General features: G+C 36.9%; 2 protein-coding genes across 3 annotated transcripts in view; both read left to right on the top strand.

The window, feature by feature from the left end:
• LOC136245998 (uncharacterized) overlaps positions 1–21306 on the top strand; it is a 220963-nt gene that overhangs the window by 110779 nt on the left and 88878 nt on the right. The window lies entirely within an intron of this gene.
• On the top strand, positions 13775–17317 carry LOC136245990 (uncharacterized). The gene is made up of 3 exons (XM_066037440.1): positions 13775–15754; positions 16327–16390; positions 16866–17317. The coding sequence occupies exons 1-3, from the start codon at positions 13808–13810 to the stop codon at positions 17171–17173; spliced, it is 2319 nt and encodes a 772-aa protein (XP_065893512.1). The 5' UTR covers positions 13775–13807; the 3' UTR covers positions 17174–17317.

Genomic DNA, 21306 nt, shown 5'->3' with positions numbered 1-21306 from the left:
GCCTATACCTCCTGCAGATATACTAAGACTAGTGGACGTTTATTTCCCAATAGTTATTGATTGAAAGAGGGATTTAATGTCCACTAGTATATCTGCAGGTATAGGCAATCATCCTTGTTTCACCACTTTTTAGTATTCCCTTGTTTTACTACTTTATGCTTTGATTCCTTATCAACTTAAAATTCTTATTTTTTCTTCTACTTGTAAGGTAGAAATTAAGTTAGCTGAACAGGTGAAAAGAATGGTTCAATAGTGTTAAAGGTTTAACCTTGGGAGTTGGGAGTTAGGTCCCTGGTTCGAACTGTCGACAGTTTTTGTGCACTTTTTGCTACTTTGTGACTGTTCTATTAGAGTATTTTGACCCAACCAATGTTACATTATGTTGCTTTTTCCTGTAACTCTGTAATTCTTACTTAGATTTTATTTAAACCACAAAAGGTTTGAACTCTGATGGTTACCTATACACAGACTGATTTTCAAGTCATCTCTTTGGTGGTATCCAACAAAATGACTTTGTAATATTTCAACAAAAGGTGTTAACCAAAAAGTCCAGAAAATGTAAAAAAATGTCAGGAGCAACATGGTGAAGGCTATGCAAGATGCTTCCTTGGCACACTTCGGTTGTTTCGCTCACTCACTACAGCTAGTTGGGTTATTGTCTCAAAGAGCTATAGCTGACATAACAATTATTTGTAGGAGTATAGTGGGTCACTTTCACCAACTCCCTCATCATACTATTACCCTTACAACCAACCACAACACAGCACCACATTGGGTTGTGCGCCACCAAGTGTGGGCTACTGTTAATGACTTTAACACACAAAATCACACTAACGGATTTACACTGCACAAAGCTAGTATTACAGCCCATCAGTTTTGAAAAGGGGGGTGATATACAAAACAGAGGAGTGGGGGCTAGCCAAAATCATAATAAGCTAAACATAAATTTGAGACTGCCCAGCCCAAGGCAGCCCCTGGGGTAGGTTTTTTTTTTTTAACCTACTAGGAAAAACCAAAAGTTGGCTCCACTCATGTTGTGCACTAACTAATGTTCAAGTAAACAGGAAATCCATGATTTCATTCTGCCAAGGCCTTCAAGTTCCATCAAAATTACCTACAGAGAATCAAGAAAAGAAAACCCAAACAGTATTGGGGGGGGAGGGCAGGGTAGCCCACTCGTACAAACATGTGGCGTAGAATGAATTGTAACACCTTTTATACCTACTGTCACGTGAGAGAGGCTCACGTGACAACCATATAGTATTCATGCAGGAGCTTATTTTCTGTCTAATTCATTACATTCAACCGACAGAAAATACACCTCATCATACTATTACCCTTACAACCAACCACAACACAGCACCACATTGGGTTGTGCGCCGCCAAGCGTGGGCTACTGTTAATGACTTTAACACACACTAGGGTAACAAAGAAAGCATTACAGTAATACTTGAATTTATAAGCCCAATTGCTTGGTGACAGACAATCTACTCTCCTCAGAATTAGTATATCACTGAGCCACTGGCTTCTATCAGCCACCTATGATTTGTTACACCTGTGTTAGATGGTTTATCTCCCATTTTGCTGAAGATTACGTTTTGCTGCCTGGCCAGCAGGGCATAGAACATAGCATGAGTTGCTGTGTATAATCTCATCAGAGCTTAAGAAACCTGCAGAATACTAAACAAGCAAGCAATTCAAGCAACTTAACTATGTATAAATCCAAAAAAAGAACCACATCTCCCATTGTCTTGTACTGTAACTGCCACCTGGCTTCTATGTGGTTGTAAATAACTGGATATTTCTTTACTGCATTACAGGACCATAAATAACTATAGTGGCTGCATGTGCCTTTATCACTACATAACAATTATAACAAAAATATGGAGTAATCAACATGTTGGCTTACTGACACCTCCTTTCCAAAGCCCTCTTGGCATTCAGGTTGTAAGCCTCAAAGTGAGATCCTTTGTCATAGGTAATGACACCATAACCACTTCCTCAGCTGTGACTATTCCATCTTTGAAACTAGGGGGGTCTGGGGGCATGCCCCCCCCCCCCCCCCCAGGAAATTTTTGAGAATAGACACTAAAAGGTTGAATTTAGTGGCATTTCAGTCAACAATTTTTAGGTAAGCTCAAGACCAGCTATTTGGATGACATCTGGGAAATATCTCTCTACTGCTACTGTAATTATACCATCTGTGATTATACCATCTGTGTCTATAATATATTGGAATGTCACAGTGAATAAGAATGGGAAAGATTGAGCGTTCTGTTGGATCATGCATTGAAGCATGGATGCTATTTATGGGCTCTGCATGGGAGGGGCTTGCCCACCAAAAATTTTATATTATGAAAGTTCTAGTTTAGTCAACAAATATGGCTTTGTAAACAAATTAAGTAGTTACATACAGATTTTAAAAGAAAATGTAATTGTGACTGTTCTATTAGAGTGATTGTTTTATTAGAGTGATTGTTTTATTAGAGTGATTGTTCTATTAGGGTGGTTGACTGCTCTATTAGAGTATCTCGATTTTGCATTGGATTACAAGCACTGAATGAGCCAGCTACTCAGAGCACTTAATTTAGCTTCTTATTAGTGGTATCTAGTAAACTGTAGCTAGTGGACTTTTGCTACTGAAAATTTGGACTTGTATACTAAAATTGTGGACCTTTTTGCTAAAATTGTGGACCTTTTAACTGAAATTGTGGACCTTTTTCCCAAGAAGGCGGTTCTTCCGAACCCCCCCCCCCCCCTGGCTACGGGCCTTCTTTGGTCATATATACCAGCACTCCAGGCTGTGACCATTCTATGTTTGGTCAAACATACCAGCAGTCCAGGCTGAGACCATTCCATCTTTGGTCATACATACCAGCACTCCAGGCCATGACCATTCCATCTTTGGTCATATTTACCAGCACTCCAGGCTGTGACCATTCCATCTTTGGTCATATAATACCTGCACTTCAGGCTGAGACCATTCCATCTTTGGTCTTACATACCAGCACTCCAGGCTAAGACCATTCCATCTTTGGTCATATATACCAGTGCTCCAGGCTGTGACCATTCCATCTTTGGTCATATTATTATACCAGCACTCCACCGCAGACTATGACCAATCCATCTGTGGACATACCTACAGACCATGACTATTCCAACATTGGTTGTACATACAGGCAACCCTCTTAGGCTATGGCCATTCTGTCTTTGGTCACACATACATGTATCGGCTCTATAGGTTGCCTTGGCAATAAGTACTGGTCCTCTAAGACCATTCCACCAATGGTAATGCATACAATAGCCCTCTGGACTGTGACCATTTGGTCTTTGGTCAATTTTTAAAGCTCCATATCTATTTGTCAGAAGCCATGAGTTTAAGAAAACTATGCAATATGTATAAGGCTACAAATTAAAGCAGCACATCTAACATTTCTCATTATTTACGTCCATGCAGATCCCTTGGAGCCTGCTTCTACCCCAATGATAGTATCCCAAACTTGAGGTCAAATTTACTGGTAATCAAGTCAGTACCACATGTGATTGGAACTTCTTTCTAATTTAATTTGTTCATTTTCACAAATGCTGATGTTATCAATTCCATCCTCTTACCTGTTGACAGCCCTGACTTGTCAACTGCATTGCCAGACTAGTTGGACTTCATAATTAAACATTCGACTGTAGCTATATTTTGTTGCTACTATTTTATCAAACACAATGACCAAGTTGGGGAGGGGGTTATTTTTATGCATACATACTTCCACTTTATTTTAAATCTATTTATTTTAGAACTTTTTATTTTATTTTTATAGCTATACCAATAATAATTTGAGCCCTTTAGCCATGCATGCATATGCCTACTATCAGAACATGAACAATAGGTGATCGAGCCGTACTGCTATTCAACCCATGAACAATATAGCTGGATGCACCCTTTGCTCAATCATGACCAATAGATGGTAGAGACCTTCGCTCAATACTACTATCAACACATGAGTATAATAGATGGTTGAGCCCTTTGCTCCGTACTGCTATCAACACATGAACAATATAGCCCTTTGCTCGGTCATGAACAACAGATGGTTGAGCCTTTGCTCAATACTATATACTATCAATATATGGTTGAGCCCTCCGCTCAGTATTGCTATCAACACATGAACAACATAGCTGGTTGAGTCCTTCATTCAGTCATGAACCATTGCTGGTTAAGCCCTTTGATTAGTACTGCTATCAACACATTAACAATATAGCTGGTTGAGCCCTTTGCTCAGTACTATTTATTAACACATTAACATAGATGATTGATCCATTTGCTCAATAGATGGTTGAACTCTGCTCAGTCTACTATCAACATGTGAACTTAACCTTTGCCACCAAGAACAAGTAATACCAGTGAATATCACATACAGTATAGTAAAAAGCACACTCATAACATGATAACTGGTTGTAAATTTGACTGTGTATATAACCATCTTAATTTGGTCCGTAGATTGTGGTGTTCCTATACGCCGGTTCCTTTGGACCATTAGCCAAAATGTGGTGAATAGTCCATTGGAGAATTGCATCTCCAGTGTAACTATAGAGGATCCTTGAGTTGTGGTTTATAATGGTGAATTGAATTCTTAGAAATGCTATGTGGCCACAAACTTACTATATTAAACTCTCTAACAGCATTCTCTCAAGTTTGACCAAATTTGTTCCTATGGTGCTTCTCAAGCCAGATGCACCTTCTTGTCTTCTTCTCCAATATAGTGCATACATTGCACATGCACTTTTATATTTGATAACAGATAACAGTACTATAAATTGAGGTACTACCCTGGGATTTCTCTGTATGGACAAAAGCTGACGGTACACAGATTATTCTATTTACTATTCGAATCTGTGTTGAATTAACCATTCATTGAATTTTGTAGGCATACATTTTAAATAGTGTTAGGAAAAAAATGTCTTCCCCCTACTTGAGAACAGCAACAGGTCAACTTAACTACCAAAAATTCATTTTCCTTTATTTGTTATAGAATTCTGTATCAAACCACATATAAGGATGCTCTAGACACTTTCTGGTACATGGACATTTACAGGGGCAGTTCCAAGAATTTCCAGAAATCATATTTTTCTTTTTACATTTTTTAAATTTATTTTAAAATCCACAACACATGTTCTAATAGATGGAATAGCAATAGCAATCTGAACGCAAACTTTTGATTAGACAGCATTGGACAATGTTAAGTTACTTTTAAAGAATAAATGAAATTGGTCGTGGAACTTCCTATAACTTCTAAACATAATATAATTTCTTATAACTAGGGAAAGGACTCTATTATAAACAATGTGCTTCGGAGTGGAACCCCTGGTTTTAATTGTCTGGATAACTATTCAATAAGAAGGGTTCACCATGGCTATATAACACAAAGCAGCTGCTCTTCTACTTTGGAGTTCATAATAGTGGTACAATTGAAATCAGTAGAACTGTAATTCATTTCAAGGCATCGGAATGTCATGATTGAGCCTTTAACTCGGTACTAGCTGCCAACACGTGGACTTATGATTGAGCCCTTTACTCACTACTATCAACACATTAGCAACATTTCCTTAGTGATATCATCACTGTGACATTAACTGAACATTGTGATTGGGGCCTTTACTCCTACTACAATACTATCAGGTAGTACTGCCAACACAAGCTCTGCTCAGTACTACATATCAGCACATGAGATTAATTTGCTTGCTCAATCAACACATCTATTGAGCACCTTGTTTGTTCCATCAACATGTGGCATTATTTATAATATTACCGGTATCAGCATGAAGGATACGGTTGCTAGAACTTTGTGCTGCCAGCATACTTTCCCCTTAACATTTTTCTTGCTGTTCACCGAGCTTCCTCAGCCAAGCGCTTCCTCTATATCCCCTCAATGTGTCTAAGCAGTAAGCACCTTCTTTACAGCATCTTCGGGATCAAAAGTCCACCTCTCTGCTGGTCAGTGTCTCGGTTTTTGCTGCCGTTAAAGCTCACCATCCTGGTGGCCACATTCTCCATCGCCGTTACTCGTAGTCTAACTTGCTGTAGAAGACGCATTAACGCACTCATAGCCCACTCGTACAAACACGTGGCATAGAATAAATTGTAACACTTTACCTTACCTTTTATACCTACTGTCATGTGAGAGAGGCTCACGTGACAACCATATAGTATTCATGTGGGAGCTTATTTTCTGTATTACATTCAACCGACAGAAAATACACTTGTCTACTGCATCACATAGCCTCACAAGAATCCAAGAGAACCTCAATAGTAGGGTCTGTTATGGCAAAATTTAGCCAAAATCAGATTAAAGCACCAAATTTGGTTCAGTGATTCCTTAGGATGTATAAATGATTTCAGAAGGGATGCCACTATGAACTCCCCCTGGACCCCTTTGTACGACAGTTAATTTTGACAACCCACAAAATTAGAACCCACTACATTTTCAATGCTGAATAGCCCTTTTCTCAAACACATTCCCAAGGTTAATAGTTACTATTAGTGAGAGAGTAATCCATAACATACCATAATAGAATATTATGACTCTGTATCAAAGATACACAGCTTAAAACAAAATTGTACATTTAGCAAAAATTTAAATCGCTACAATTTAAGCACAGCTTTTTATTAAGGTATTCACAGTATCAGATTGTTCTATCAAAAACTATGTCCGTGTTTGTAGTACACTGGCTATGTACTGTGCTCAGAACATGGTCAGTATTGTACTGTACTGTGCATTACTGGATATAGGTTGTAAACAGGCTCAACCGTACATATAGCCAGAATTACACTACACAGCTAAATTTGTACAATTCTATTTCCTAATTGCTGTTCTGTTATTCAAATTCCAAAGAGATGGCAAAATCAGATAAAGGTAAGAGACCATTGTCATGTTCAATTGTATATAACTTTAAACCAATGGTTTTAAGTCCACTCAGATTCTCAGATTTCAATAATCCCTCCAGAGCAGTATAACCTGCAGCTGGTATAATTATATTGGTGACAATGATAATTGCTCGTTCTCTAGCAGTTTCTGTATGCTGGGCTAAAAAGTATTGCTATTATCAAATATTGGCATGGAACACTCTTCATTAAGGAGTGCGCTATGATCTGAAAATATAATAAGCAACCATTAAACCTACGTTTACGGAATTGGTATTTCCTTGAATGTATAGCTATAGTGCCAATAGAAAACTTGCCTTGAGTTTAGCACTGACTATGATCAGTTACTGTACATAGAGATATGCATATAGTAAAAAGACAGCATTAAACAGATAGGTAATATAATCTGGAAATGATTAAAGCTGAAGATTTTTCTTTTCACTACTCTCCAAGAGGTGATCAAAGTCAACTTGAAGCCTTGTTAATTCTGGCTATAAGGTTGAGCCTATTTGCAACACCAGCAAGTGTGAAGTATCCGGTAACCAGGTGTTCTGTGCACAGTACTTAGTCAGTATGTGCAAACATGGACATGTTTTTGATAGAAAATAAGTAACAATTGTAAAAAATCCAATCCTTCATAGCCGTGTTTAAATTTTAGTGATTTTATTTTTTGCTAAACTTATAGTTTTGTTTAAGCTGTGTATCTTTGATACAGAGTCATAATATTTTATTATGGCATGTTTTATGGACTACTCTCTCACTAATAGTAACTATTAACCTTGGGAATGTGTTTGAGAAAAAGGCTCAGTATAGAAAATGTAGTGGGTTTTAATTTCATGGGTTGTCAAAATTAGCTGTTGTATGAAAGGGTGCAGGGGAGTTCATGGTCACGCCCCTTCTGAAATCACTTTATAGACCCTAAGGATTGTAAGGAATCACTGAGCCAACTTTGTTGCTTTAATCTGCCATGTCAGAATTAAATCCATATGGAACCAGACTACAGTACAACTTGCCACAGCACAAGTTGAAACAAGACATAAATAAGTACCAGTTGGAATTCCACGCTATGTTCCAATCAGTCCTAGAACAAAATATGGCTATAGCTGCTTGCTGTGCTAAAAATGACAATATTCAGCAGCTGTCTACTTACCAGTTAGGATTGGTGATAAAATGTGTTGACATACTACTAAGTCCCACTGAAGAAGTAACCCACTCTATTTCTGCAAGACTCGCTTCTATATCAATTGTGATACCTTACATTCATGTTTTAATTAGAACTTTAGAAAAGAATGAGGATGACAGTGGGATATGCACCATGAAGTCACAGATTCTTCATTCTCTTAGGACACGTTTTACTGGAGTTGAAGGTAGGAAGGAGCTTGCACTGACAACACTTGATCCTAGGTTTGAGGATAGATTTTTTGGAGGGGAATATTATAAAGGCTACTGTAAAGGAATTGTTGTTAGATGAAATGATGAAGGTTGCCACTAAAGCAGAGCCACAAGAGTCTGCTGCCCCCAAAAGGATGTGCCCTTTGAATAACCCTGTACTGTTAGATGTTTTCACAGCAATTATAGCTGACTCCAGTGATCAAAACCCAAATTCCAGTACAGCCAGTGAACTTGACAAATACCTTAATGATTCACTAATTAACTACAAGACTGGGGACCCATGCAATTGATGGGGACAGCACAATAAGGAATTTCCTACACTATCAATTCTGGCCAGGCATTTCTTGAGTGCTCCAGCCACTTCAGTCCCATCTGAACAATTAGTTTCAGCTGCTGGTGACCTATATGATGAGAAGAGAAATAGGTTACTACCTCACCTTTCTGAGGAGTTATTATTTATACAGAACAACTTCTGCTTGATTAGGCAAACATATGAATTTAAATAATGCATAAAAATTTACCAGTGACTGACAGTAATCAATAATACTATTCCTTGTAACTTAGTATGTGTATCTGTGTGTATACAAGATTATTTTTTTAGATAACAACGTGGGATTATATCGGATCAGTTTAAATTATTGGTTTGATTTAGTATGCAGTTATTGGGATATCAGCAAATTCCCATATCGGTGCAACACTATACTTTGTTTTCAGCTATGTTATGCCCGCTATGTGAGTGGGACAAAGCAGTGTATCATGAACCATGACAGTGGTACATAATAGGGACCGGTGCAAAATTTTTCAAAAACTCTCTAATAGAACACACACCAAAAGCAGCCTTCCAGGCTTGGATATGCTTCAAAAACCTTCCAGACCTTCCTCTAGTGTTGTGAAGACTGAACTGGGAGTATAAAACACAAGGGAAGTGGTTTTGGGAGTTTTTAAAAATTTACAAAATCTTCCCAAATCTCTATCTTCTTATTCTTATTTCATGCATCTACAGCCCACAGGAAGTAGATATCAGCACTAAAAATGTATGGCGTATTTTAAAATCATTCCTACCCAGGTCTGTGTGGTATTAAAATCTTTGCTTTCTAAGGTGATTGTGAGATATAGAGCAAGAATCATGGCTTCGAGATGCCATTCACTCACGAAGCCATAAAAGCAAAAGTATAGCAGTTTTAAAAATGCCATTTGAAGCAACGCATGGGACTAAAACGCATCAAGATGTATTAAACTAAACATTACACATAAATGCTACTCACTGAAATTTGTTTCTGAATGTTTTAGAGTTCTTCAATTCGCATCAGTGAAGGGGGTGTGGCCCATAGCCCATCACTGAAACCGCATTCCGGGCACTTTCCTAAGGGCTGCTACAGCCATTTATCAGTCAAGAATCGACATAACAAGCTTCGTAAGCTATCAGAAATAGTGTAACCCTTCGAATCTAAAAGGGTGTGTGTCCCATTTGTACGCAATCAAAAATTAAGGGCAGCTCTGAGGCTATGGGGGAAAGAATTTGCGTAAGAAAACAGTATAAGGCTATGGTGAAAAAAGGTGTGAAATCCAAGGTGGTGGCCAAGAAATGGCTGTGATGGTAGGTTAATGGTAAAAATTTTAATAACGGCAATTCAGGTGAATTTTGTGCCAAGACTACTTTTTTTACAGCTTGGCTGTTTTGGATTAGATTTCACTTCTTTTTGTATTTGTATACCCCAAATAGGCCAATTTTGAGGCTTTTTTAACCTATCTTTTTTTCTTTATCACAGGAAGAAGAAAAGATGAAGCAAATGTTAAATACTTTAAATATTTCTGATTTTATCAGTAAATGTACAAATTATATATGTAATACATATATTTATTACAGAACTCTCCATGGTGGTTTCTTTGTAACTGAACACTCTACAAGGTGACTTCCTCTAGCTGATCTCTCTACAGGGTGAATTGTTTGTAGTTGAACTCTCTACAGAGTGATTTGTTTGTAGCTGATCTCTATACATATTACTTGTTTCTAGCTGATCTCTTGAATTCTTTTCAGGGTGACTGCTCTATTAGAGTATCTCGATCTCACACTTGCTACTCCAAGTTGGATTTCGTGTTATAACTCCGTGGCTTTAAGTCTGATTCTTCTACACCATTGAAGAGCCTTTCTAAGATGATTACTCCATCTGTACAGTGATTTTCAAAGCATTACCCAAAGTGGTTTATCTGGTAGGTGTGGCAAGTAGTCATTTTTTATTAGCTAATCTCGATTGCATGATTGTTACACACTGTTGGTTTTTTTGCTGTATCTTAGCTTGATTTCTTTCAAATCCCAAAAGGTTTGAGGTTCAATAGTTAACCTATTTACCTACCGATTTTCAACTTCTTCCCATACGCGGTTTACCCTGTAGGCGTGACAACATATTGATGTTATTTTTCGTAAATAATCGCTCATAACTCTTTGCCTGTTTATTGTATTCCAGCCAAAGTTGGTACCGAGATGCGCCTTTATACCCCCCTTGTCTGTGCCAAATGTCAAGGCAATCGGACATGGTGTTCGCGTTTTATAGCAGTTTTTGTAAGTGTGGGAGAAAAATAATAAGAAAAAAAAATGAAGAAACTAAGCCAATTTTTGAAGTCGCATATCTCGGGAACGCCTGAAGCGATTTTGCTCAAATTTGGTATGTGGAGTACTGAAGTTGAAGGGTGTGTCCACAGCAAAAATCGTTTTGTTTCATCAAGGCAGCACAGAGCTACAGAGGTGCGAAAATTGCTTTTTCGTTCTTCCTGTCAATATACTCATGGTGTAGTGCGCCGGCTTCTTGGGCCGCACGACACACTACCGTGTGTCTTGATCATCTTTTATATTAAACAAAAAAAACTCCCATCATAAAAAACAGAATTAAAAAGAGGGCGTGTCTCCTTCGTACATGATCGAAATATTGAGAGCACTTGCCTTAAGGATCTGCACAAGAGAAGACTAAATAGTAGCTACAGATAGTTATTACTTTTTACAGATTGGTAGAGTTTTCCAACTACCGTATAGTAAAAAATTTTGGCGAATAGCATTCAGTTTGCCAAAAAAAATTTTCACCAATTATTTTAGATGATCACACAAGCACATTGAGTAACTAGAACTTGAGATGAAGGTCAGCTCGTACCACCAAGCAATAAAGATCGAGCTGATTTTGGAGATCTTCCTAGGAATGTGTCCCACAGTTGTAAGCACTCCTTGGGATAGCATTTCCAACTGGCTTCCCGTTCGCACGTCAGCTAGTTCATCATCTCACAATGGATTGGCCAAATACTTTGATATATGTGATAATCTCGGCTACTAGAGTTCACTGAAAAAGTAAATACGGTCACTCTCAGCATTGCAGGAGATAGCAAAGCACACCTTAGCTAGCACATTGTTAGATCAGTAGCTACAAAAGTATTGCTACAACAACAACGCTAGCTACCTATACACTTACTACACTACTTAACTGATGAGCTGACACCTTGTCGTAATATCCTTACGTACCGTACAGTAAAAACTTTGGTAGTAAAAACTTTGGCAAATATTATTTCAATCACCAAAGTTTTTCCTCCGATTTTTCAACAGAGGGATTTCGTCACACTTTTTATCATCAAAGTTTTTTTACTATATGGTATATACTTTCAGTGCCATCAATGCCTTTATTGTTATGGATCAAAGCATTTAACATACAGCCTGTTGCATGATTATGCCATTTCAGAGTCTATAGCTAAGACTGATCATGAGTACACACTCTACCTGTAGCTAGTAGACAGATGCTTGAGCATCATGGAGCAAGCCTTCATATACTATATTACTGCAGTACTATATATTACTGCAGTACTATATTACTGCATGCAGCGCACACCAGCCATAAAATTCTGTTGTCCATGTGCATGAACATGAAAAAATTTCAGAAACTAGGGGGCAAAAATTTGTAAATTTAAACAAGTAGAATAGGGATCGAAGCTGTGATTCTGAAAAAAATGCGTAAACAAGAAGTAACAGGGATGGTGATTCACAATACTGCTTAACACATCAATACAAGCAAAGCAGCTTGATTTGTGTACATTGAATTTAAGATTCCTATTTCGGCTTTTTATTTTAACAGTCGAAATAGGAATCTTAAATTCAATGTACACAAATCAAGCTGCTTGGCTTGTATTGATGTATTAAGTAGTATTGTGAATCACCATCCCTATTGCTTCTTTTTTATGCAGTTTTTTTTTCAGAATCACAACTTCGATCCTTATTCTACTTGTTTAAATTTAAAATTTATTGCCCCCCTAGTATACATAAGGCAAAGCATGCTATAGCTAATACGTATGTGCCATTTGGTAAAATCACCTGTACATGTGGAAAACTGCAAAGTGTATTTAATTGGGCTATTAAGTGGATAATGATGTAAGAATTATGACAAACAGCTTTAATATGGAAAACTCAATTGTGGGTTTATGCTGAGAGCAAAGAAGCTGAGGAAATTGAAAGATGGAGTTCTTAGTAATGTGCTAAATACTCACTATAGTATCTGAAAGTCATAAATCATTTAGTACAGTATAGTACTGTTAGTAGAATTGGGGTTTCTTGACCTGAAATATCACATATACTTCATGACAGCTTGGAAAGGCCAGTACCCTTCCCACTCTCCCCAGAATTGTCTATGACACAGACATTCTACGGAAAAGACACGTCTCTGATCCAATGAAGATTTTGACAAAATAATTTGTGCTCTAACTAAGTAAGCGCAAAGCTTTCAAAAAATATGCTGGACTCTGGTTTAGTGTTCATTGTAGCCAGCCAATTACTGAATGTGTTTTGTGTCATGTTCAAACCAAGTCTTGATATTTGATGATTCTATTTGCTATATCTTTTCCTGTTTGTGTATGGTAGCTACCGTATGGCTCCAAATTTTCGTAGTATAAAAATTTCATAAAAAGCCATGTTTTCATCAATAAGTAAATTTTCGTAAAAATAAATTCGTAATTTCAAGCCCTTTCATAATTAAAAAAAATCGTGACTTTGCACGTACGTGCTTTTACGGTAATATGTGGAACACGAGTTACATCGTCGTGAAGTAGAATACTTGTGAAGACAAAACCAGAAGCACGGATGCTTAATGGATGGATGAGTACTGAGAAAAATGCATCATACTTGTGTCAGAGGTTATTAAGTGTACCAAAAACGACTGGACAGGTAGTACACCGAGCATTATTTTAAGGTCGAAGAATAATAATAATAATAATGATAACAATAGTAAATTTCATGTGATAGTAGCCTACTTGGAGATGGTATTTAACAAACTCCTTTTATACCAACACTCTCGTATAGCTAAACCCTCACAAGCCTCGTGCTTTAACTATCGGTGGCTCGATTTCAATGCATATGAAAATTTCGTAATAAAAATTTTGTAATTACTGTGCAATTACAAAAAATACGAAATTTTTTTGCTACAAAAATTTGGAGCCATATGGTAATACATATATATTTTAACAGTGAAACAAGAAATAATGGATAAAATTCAAGAAGCAAAATCTAGTGGTTTAACTTTAAGATTGTCATACACAACTATTAGTTTCACTGGATCAGCTGGAGCTGGAAAAACAAACTTTCTTAACTTGCTTTATAAAAAGAAATTTGTGCCACATCACAATAGCACAGGAGTGGCAACATCAGAAAACATTATTAGTATAAAACGAGCTGGTGTACTTGGATCAGGAAAGGAATCTCAGTGGATTGAGATGAACCATGACACAATGCTGGCGCAACTTAACAGTTATTTGTCATCCATTGAAAAGATGCCTTCTTCATCTGAAACCCAAATAGGATTGCCATTATTTAAGTCAAAGCCAAAGGTTGCAGTGGAAAATGATATTGCAGCATCTCTTACTTCTCGTGGCACACCATTACTAGGAGAAGTGTGGAACATGATCAACCTGTTGGACACTGGTGGTCAGCCGGAGTTTATCAGTCTTTTTCCAGCTATCAAGAGTTCAGTTGCTCTTACTTTCATTATCCTCAATATGAAAGGAGGAGCAAAGAGTCTGGATGAGCCAGTATTGGTTGTTCATAGTGAGGATGGGGAGCAGTCATATGTTCCTTATCATTTGAGTATGACAAACTTAGATCTTGTTAAACTTCTTATGGCATCCTCGAAAGATTCCAGTGTTAAAATCAATCCCCCAATACTACCTAACAAAACTGAAGGTATTGAAGGAAACAACTCATATCAGTGTTATGTAGGTACACATGCAGACAAAGCAAGTAAAAAAGATATAGAAAGCATAGAAAAGAAATTAGAAATTGTTGCACATGAATTTAAGTGTGAGAAATTCTTATGGGAACATGAGAACAATTCCATATTGTTTCCAGTTGATAACACAACAGCAGGTAGTGACAAAGAAGATCCCATTGCTGAACTGATTCGTAGTCGTGTGCATGAACTAGTAGAAAAACGAGATATTTATGATGTGCCAATTACATGGTTTATATTGTTGCTACAAATACAAAAAAATACCCTTGAACAAAATCTCAAGTTTGTTTTATATGAAAGTGTAATTGAAATCTCCCAACAAGGAGGTCTTAGTAAAAATGAAAGAGAAATACAAAGTGCTTTGTTGTTCTTCCACATGATGGGAATCCTACTCTACTATCATGACGTTCCTGGAATGTCCCAGTATGTGATCACTGACCACCAGTGGTTGTTTGATAAACTGACTAGTATTGCTAAGATCACATTCAAAAGAGCTGGTTTTGATAAAAAAGCCATTGAAGAATTTAAACATGAAGGTATACTACAAAAGTCATTAATTCATCAAATAAAACTAAATACAGATATCTCACCTGAACATTTTTTTCAGTTGCTAACCTGTTTAAAAATAGTTGCTCCACTCACTGAAGATAGTTACTTTATGCCATGTGTGTTACCAAGTTACACTTCTAGTCACAACATTCTTGAGGATTATGGCAGTCTTCGGTACAGTGAACTGTTGGTTCAGTTTTCACAATGTCCTCTACCACAAGGATTCTTCTGCTGCTTTATTGTGGAGATATTTCAAAACTTACCAATGAATTGGGAACTGCCGCTACACTCTACAAAGAAAAGACGTCACACATACAGTAACCTGATAACTTTTCACACTACAGACACGGTCCATGCTGTTTGTCTACTTGACAAAGTGGGATACATTGAAGTTCAAATAAGACATAAAGTCACCTCACCAGCTATTCATTATGAAGTACAAACAATACTTATTGAAGCACTAAACAAAGCATGTGATCATCTTCAACTACAAAATGCACAGCTTTTGTTGGGATTTTATTGTCAATGTGGGGGAACTGATGAGAAGCACTTGGCTATGTTACCAAAACAGTTTGATAGTACAACTAAGTTGATAAAGTGTGACTATGAAATATCTCAATTGACAGTAGAACAAACTGTCTGGTTAACATCACAGGTAATTGCTTATAAGTAATGTGTTGGTCTCCATAGCAAATCATTTGAGCTGACCCTATTCCCATATGTTATACTGCTTTGCACTCATTGTATATTCATGGACCTTAGCTGTCCAAACATGAGCAGGTATTGTTATTATTAAAGACTGCAAGTTTGACGGATGTTCCATTAGAGCAATGAATATCTTTTCAACTTATTAGTTTACTTCACTCATCTTTACAATGATGAATTATACTTTCTTCTTTCTTTTGACTGATGTAAATTAACTTGTACCAACTTCATTAATTTTATTCATGTTGGTCAGGACTTCATCAATTGTAACTATGAAGTTTCACAAACTAATCAGTTATCAGGTGTTTGAATACTTGAGGTTCCACTGTACACAACTTTCATGTTACATGATTTTGTATGCAGGCAATTTGAAACAGTGGAAATAGAAAACTGAAATGGTCAAATTGTCATATAAATGTACCCTAGAGTAAAATCCTTGTTTAGTTCCAATTGCCCTTTTTGTTAACTAATAATAAACATTGTGCATTATTTGTAATACTGCAATTGTTTATTTGTATACAGGTTGATTTAAACGCATCTTCACTACCCAAGAGCTACCAGAAGCAAGATACAAGAGCCAAATCAAGTTAGTTGGCAATATATGCTGGAATGTGGTATGAGACAGTTAAGCAAAAAAATCTTTAGGTGATAGTGGTAAGAAGAAAAAACTACATGTGCAATACTTAAATGCTAATAGCCATTATTATTATGTCCAGTAAATATAAGCACTACTTTTACACCTCAAATTAATATAATGTGTCATGTAGCCACCGTTTTAAGAAACTTACTTGTGGCATGTATTAACAGTACTAATCCATTTACTCATGCAGTAGCGAAGAGACACAATTATACATGAGAAATCCCTACTCTGGCTTACGAATTGTGTGTATTTATAGTTAGAGGTCAATCATGCATATTTGAGTAATCTGTATAAAACCATCCAATTTCCAAAAAAGGTTGCATTATAAAGCTTTATTTTCATTATTCATCTTGAAATATTTGCCCATCTTCTATGTGGTATACATAATTATGATAGCTGTATATTTGTTATATCTTATAAGGACCTACAATGAAGGTACTGCATAAGGTAGTGATTCCCAGAATAGCAGCTGACTGGAGCTGGGTAGCAGATGCTTTAGAGTATGAGTTGGAGTACAAAAGAGTAATAAAGGAACAGGGTCACCATGACCCTATAAAATGTTGTGCAGCACTCTTCGAAGATTGGCTGACCAGTGACAGAGGGATTTCTACAAAAACCTGGTCAGGATTAATAGGTGCTCTCAAAGAAATTAAGTCCCTCACTGCAACAACAGAAAAAATTATAGTTGAACTGACAAAAGAAAGAATATTACAAGGAAATGATGATTAACCTTCTACAACTTTAACACACATTTATTAACCGTGCACACAAATACTGTATTCACCCATTATATTTTTGTTCTAGATTTAATTAGCCCTTTTGCTATACACTTTTGCTGTACACATCCATGAATTACATTATGTTTGAGGCCATGCTGTTACTTTTAAACTTAAAGTAGAATAATTAGTTTCAAAAGACATTGCTGAAGTACTGTTAATCTTAAATACATAGCTCATATCTACAATTATATGTAACAGGGTAGGCCTTGGAAATATCATCTGACATTTTAAAAGTTCTTTTGAAAATTTTGACTGTGTGACCTGGACTAACCATATGGCACTTATATGCTGGTTAATACAGGGCTGAAAATTTATAATACAAGTACACAGAAAAATTTGGAATTTTCAACTAGAGTAGGGACTACAGCACATCGATAAAAAGTACTGAAACAAGTTGGAGCAGTGCACGATATTAAATCACAGTAAAACAATAAGAAGTGTTATATCCCTACTGTGCATTTCCATTATGGTATCATGAGCACAGAAGGGATATAACACTTCTTGTTGTTTTACTGTGATTTAATATCGTGCACTACTCCAACTTGTTTCAGTAGTTTTTATCGATGTGCTATGGTCCCTACTCAAGTTGAAAATTCCAAAATTTTCTGTGTACTTGTTTGTTAACATTTTTTGTAAATAATTATTATGGCTTGGTGAACCCACGCATCTGAAATGGCACCGCGCGTCCCAGTTATAATCTGAAAAGTGAAGTATCCATTATGCTTCGTTGTCAGCTTTGTTCAACCAGTTACGCAGCATTTCGAATCAAGAACTGTTCGAAAAGCACCTCTGCAATCCACACATACCGAAAGAAATGGTGCCACGCGCCCTGGTTATATCAATGATCGTCTGAAAAGTGAAGTATCCATTATACTTCGTTGTCGGCTATGTTCAACCCGTTACACAGCAAGAACTGTTTGAAAAGCACCTCTGCTATCAAAGTAGCCACTATATGACAAATATGGACGATTTCCGTTACGAAGGGAAGCCATCATGTGCTATCACCAAATCGGATGGGACACAAAGGAGGACACTGGTAAGTCCATGAAGAATACATTGTACGTCCAAAAGGCACCTGTCGGGCCAAAGCGACGTCAAACAGTGAAAGCATCAAGCCTGTATCCTTAGCCATTATCGAGTTACACTTGTCTGAAGGCATCAGTCAGTTACTTACTTAGTCAGTAGAAAATTCTGTTAAATAAATTGTTTTTAAAATTCCGTAGCAACTTGTTGAAAGCGTTTTGGGTAAATCTGAAAGCTTGTTTGGGCTTAGTTCTACCTAACCAATACTGCCTCATCATCATCAGGGGAAATTGAGGCTGTTTTTTGGGTGACATTATTTCGTGGGCAACACCTACTCCTTTGTGGTCCCTACTATGCAGTTACTATTGTACTGTATGATTATCCCAACATCTGATATTATTTCCTTCCTATATGTTATAGTAGTGGATTACCTGTAACTATTTACAAAAGTTCAAGTGTGACGTGTTGATACCAAAATTGTCGGTTTGTACAAAACATCAAGGTAATAGGACAACCATAATAGGTGGTTAAAAACTATCAATGGCAGGCATGGGGCAAAGTACTTTGGTACTTGTACTTAAGGACACTTAAGTACACCTTCTTGAGTACTTGTACTTATACTTAAATACATTTTTTACAAATTTAATGTACTTGTACTTATACTTAAGTCCTAAGTAATGTAGCTTAAGGTACTTAAAGTACTTTGAAGTACAATGAAGTCCATTTACATATGTATAAGTGAAATAAGTTGTAGCTATATACGTATATTGGCTGAATTTGGCTCAAAGATAATATATTCCTGGATTGACATGGTCAGGCTTTTGGTTGAAGTCACAATTGCTGCATTTGCTCTAAAAACAGGTTTCCCATCTTCTGATTCATTTCTCTGTTGATCTTAGAAACAGTTGTACTGCTTTTGGCCTGAAAGATTTAGTTGATCATTATAAGAAGCAGGCAGCTATAGCAGCTAAGAAGAAAGATTATGTCCTGAACAGAAGGTCAACAACAACAAAGTATATACACTCACTAAGCAGGTGGATGAATACATTGAAATTGTCACAGTAACAATGGCCCAAAATCCAGCAAATAAGGCAACCAAAAGAAATATCCTCTGCTTTCACAGTTGGCAAAAAACATCTTAGGAGTACCATTTTCCTCTGTGTCTGAGACTCTAGCATTGCAGGAAAGCTATTTACTCCTAAAAGATTTCGCCTTACAGATGGCAGGTTTTCACAATTTTATTAGGTGCAACCAAAACTACATAAATGCAATTGTGAACACTGTAAGCATAATCTGTATTTGTTTCAAAAGTACTTGTACTTTTGTTAAAACTATATTATGTCATGTACTTGTACTTCAACAAATGTCAAAGTACTTTTACTTTACTTAAGTACTTTCACATGTACTTCGCCCCATGCCTGATCAATGGTGGAAAAGCAACCAATTGCAATATGATCAGAACTGAACACACGCACACTAACCCTTTAAGAAATTAAACCTATACATACACTTGTACTTATATCTGGTAGTCAGAGCATAACGTACCATTGTATTGCTACAGTGAAACCAGGACGCTTGAAAGTGAAGACACCTGTATAATCTGGACACTAGGTAATAGTCCCAAAGTATTCCTTAGCTGGCATGTAAGTGACCTGGAAATTCAGGACACCTAGATAATTGGAACACTTCCAGGTGTCCTTACACAACTAGATTTAAATGATATATACATGTATCAATAATGGACTTGACATTTACCAACAATGTTATTAATGGTACTGCAGTATGTATACTGCTCCAGCCTATTACAGGTGCGGCATATTCATCATGTCATGGACTCATGGTTCATCATGTCATGGTTCCACTGGAACAATTATTCTACAATGATTACTCCTGACATCACCAATGGTGCAAGCTTAAGATCTGTCTTTAATATGTTGTGATGCACCACTAAACTATACAAGTTCAACTCTAGAAGCTGCACTATTCATTTATAAGTTTCAACACTAGAAACTACATGTGTTTGTCCTTGTATTTTTCAACTTGAATACTATACTTTTATCACTGGAATCCTATTATACAGTGAAACCTGTCTATTCTGGTCATCACAGGGACAAAATTTTCTGACCTTATTAAGCACTTGACCTTGCCTAGCTAAGGGTCAGGTCGCTCTAACTCATTGATTCATTCATCATTCATTGCAATAGTTTTTGTCTAGCACTTTTAACATTTTTAGTGCTAGGGGTACTGGTAACCCCAGGAAAAATCTTTCAAAACAAAAAATTAAGGAGATGGCTGCATTAAGCAGGTCACTTTGTATGCAGTTGGCACATTTGGATATATTATTCTCTATTAAATTTCACACAGAATGATATCAAAACTTCTTTTATACCATTTTTTCTGGGTACATGGCCTTTTTTTGCATTTGACTACCGGACTAGAATAACGGAGAGTGAATGTAGCTATATAGCCATATGCATGGCTTCTGAGCATAATTGTTCTATACTGTATTCAATGTCCCTATACAGTAGCCCAAGTACATAAGTGGGGATGTGATGACATGATGCCATACGGGTAGGGAATCTGATTGTAAAAGGTCATATCCCATACTGTGGTTCCTGGGAGGTGAAGCTGATCACACATTTACAGTAAAACATCTGAAACACTTAGCTGCATGAGTGGGTATGTATATACCTTGAGACATCCAGTATAGGAGAAGTACTCATGCTACTGTTGACAAACTTTGTACCAGCCAATTTTTGCATTAAAATCATTTACACAACCTGTCATGTACAGCTATCACAATATGAATATATTAATATTGGTAACACGTTATGTAGTGATACATCTATACAGTTCAGTTGTCCAGCAGGAATGTGTCAAGCACATTCCTGCTGGACAACTGAACAAAGAACCATCAAAGAAACAACACCCATGCAAACATTACCAAGACAAGAGATTCCAAATCCATTAGCGGTGGAGCCCTAGTGTAGACACAAATGAAAAACGTACCCCACAAATACATTGGACAGCTGATCAAAGCAATGATAAACCTAGGCAACA

This window comes from Dysidea avara, chromosome 15 (assembly GCF_963678975.1).
Source record: "Dysidea avara chromosome 15, odDysAvar1.4, whole genome shotgun sequence".
NCBI classification, from domain to species: Eukaryota; Metazoa; Porifera; class Demospongiae; order Dictyoceratida; family Dysideidae; genus Dysidea; species Dysidea avara.
The sequence above is the reverse complement of the archived record's forward strand: the minus strand, read 5'-3'. Positions and strand labels throughout refer to the sequence as shown.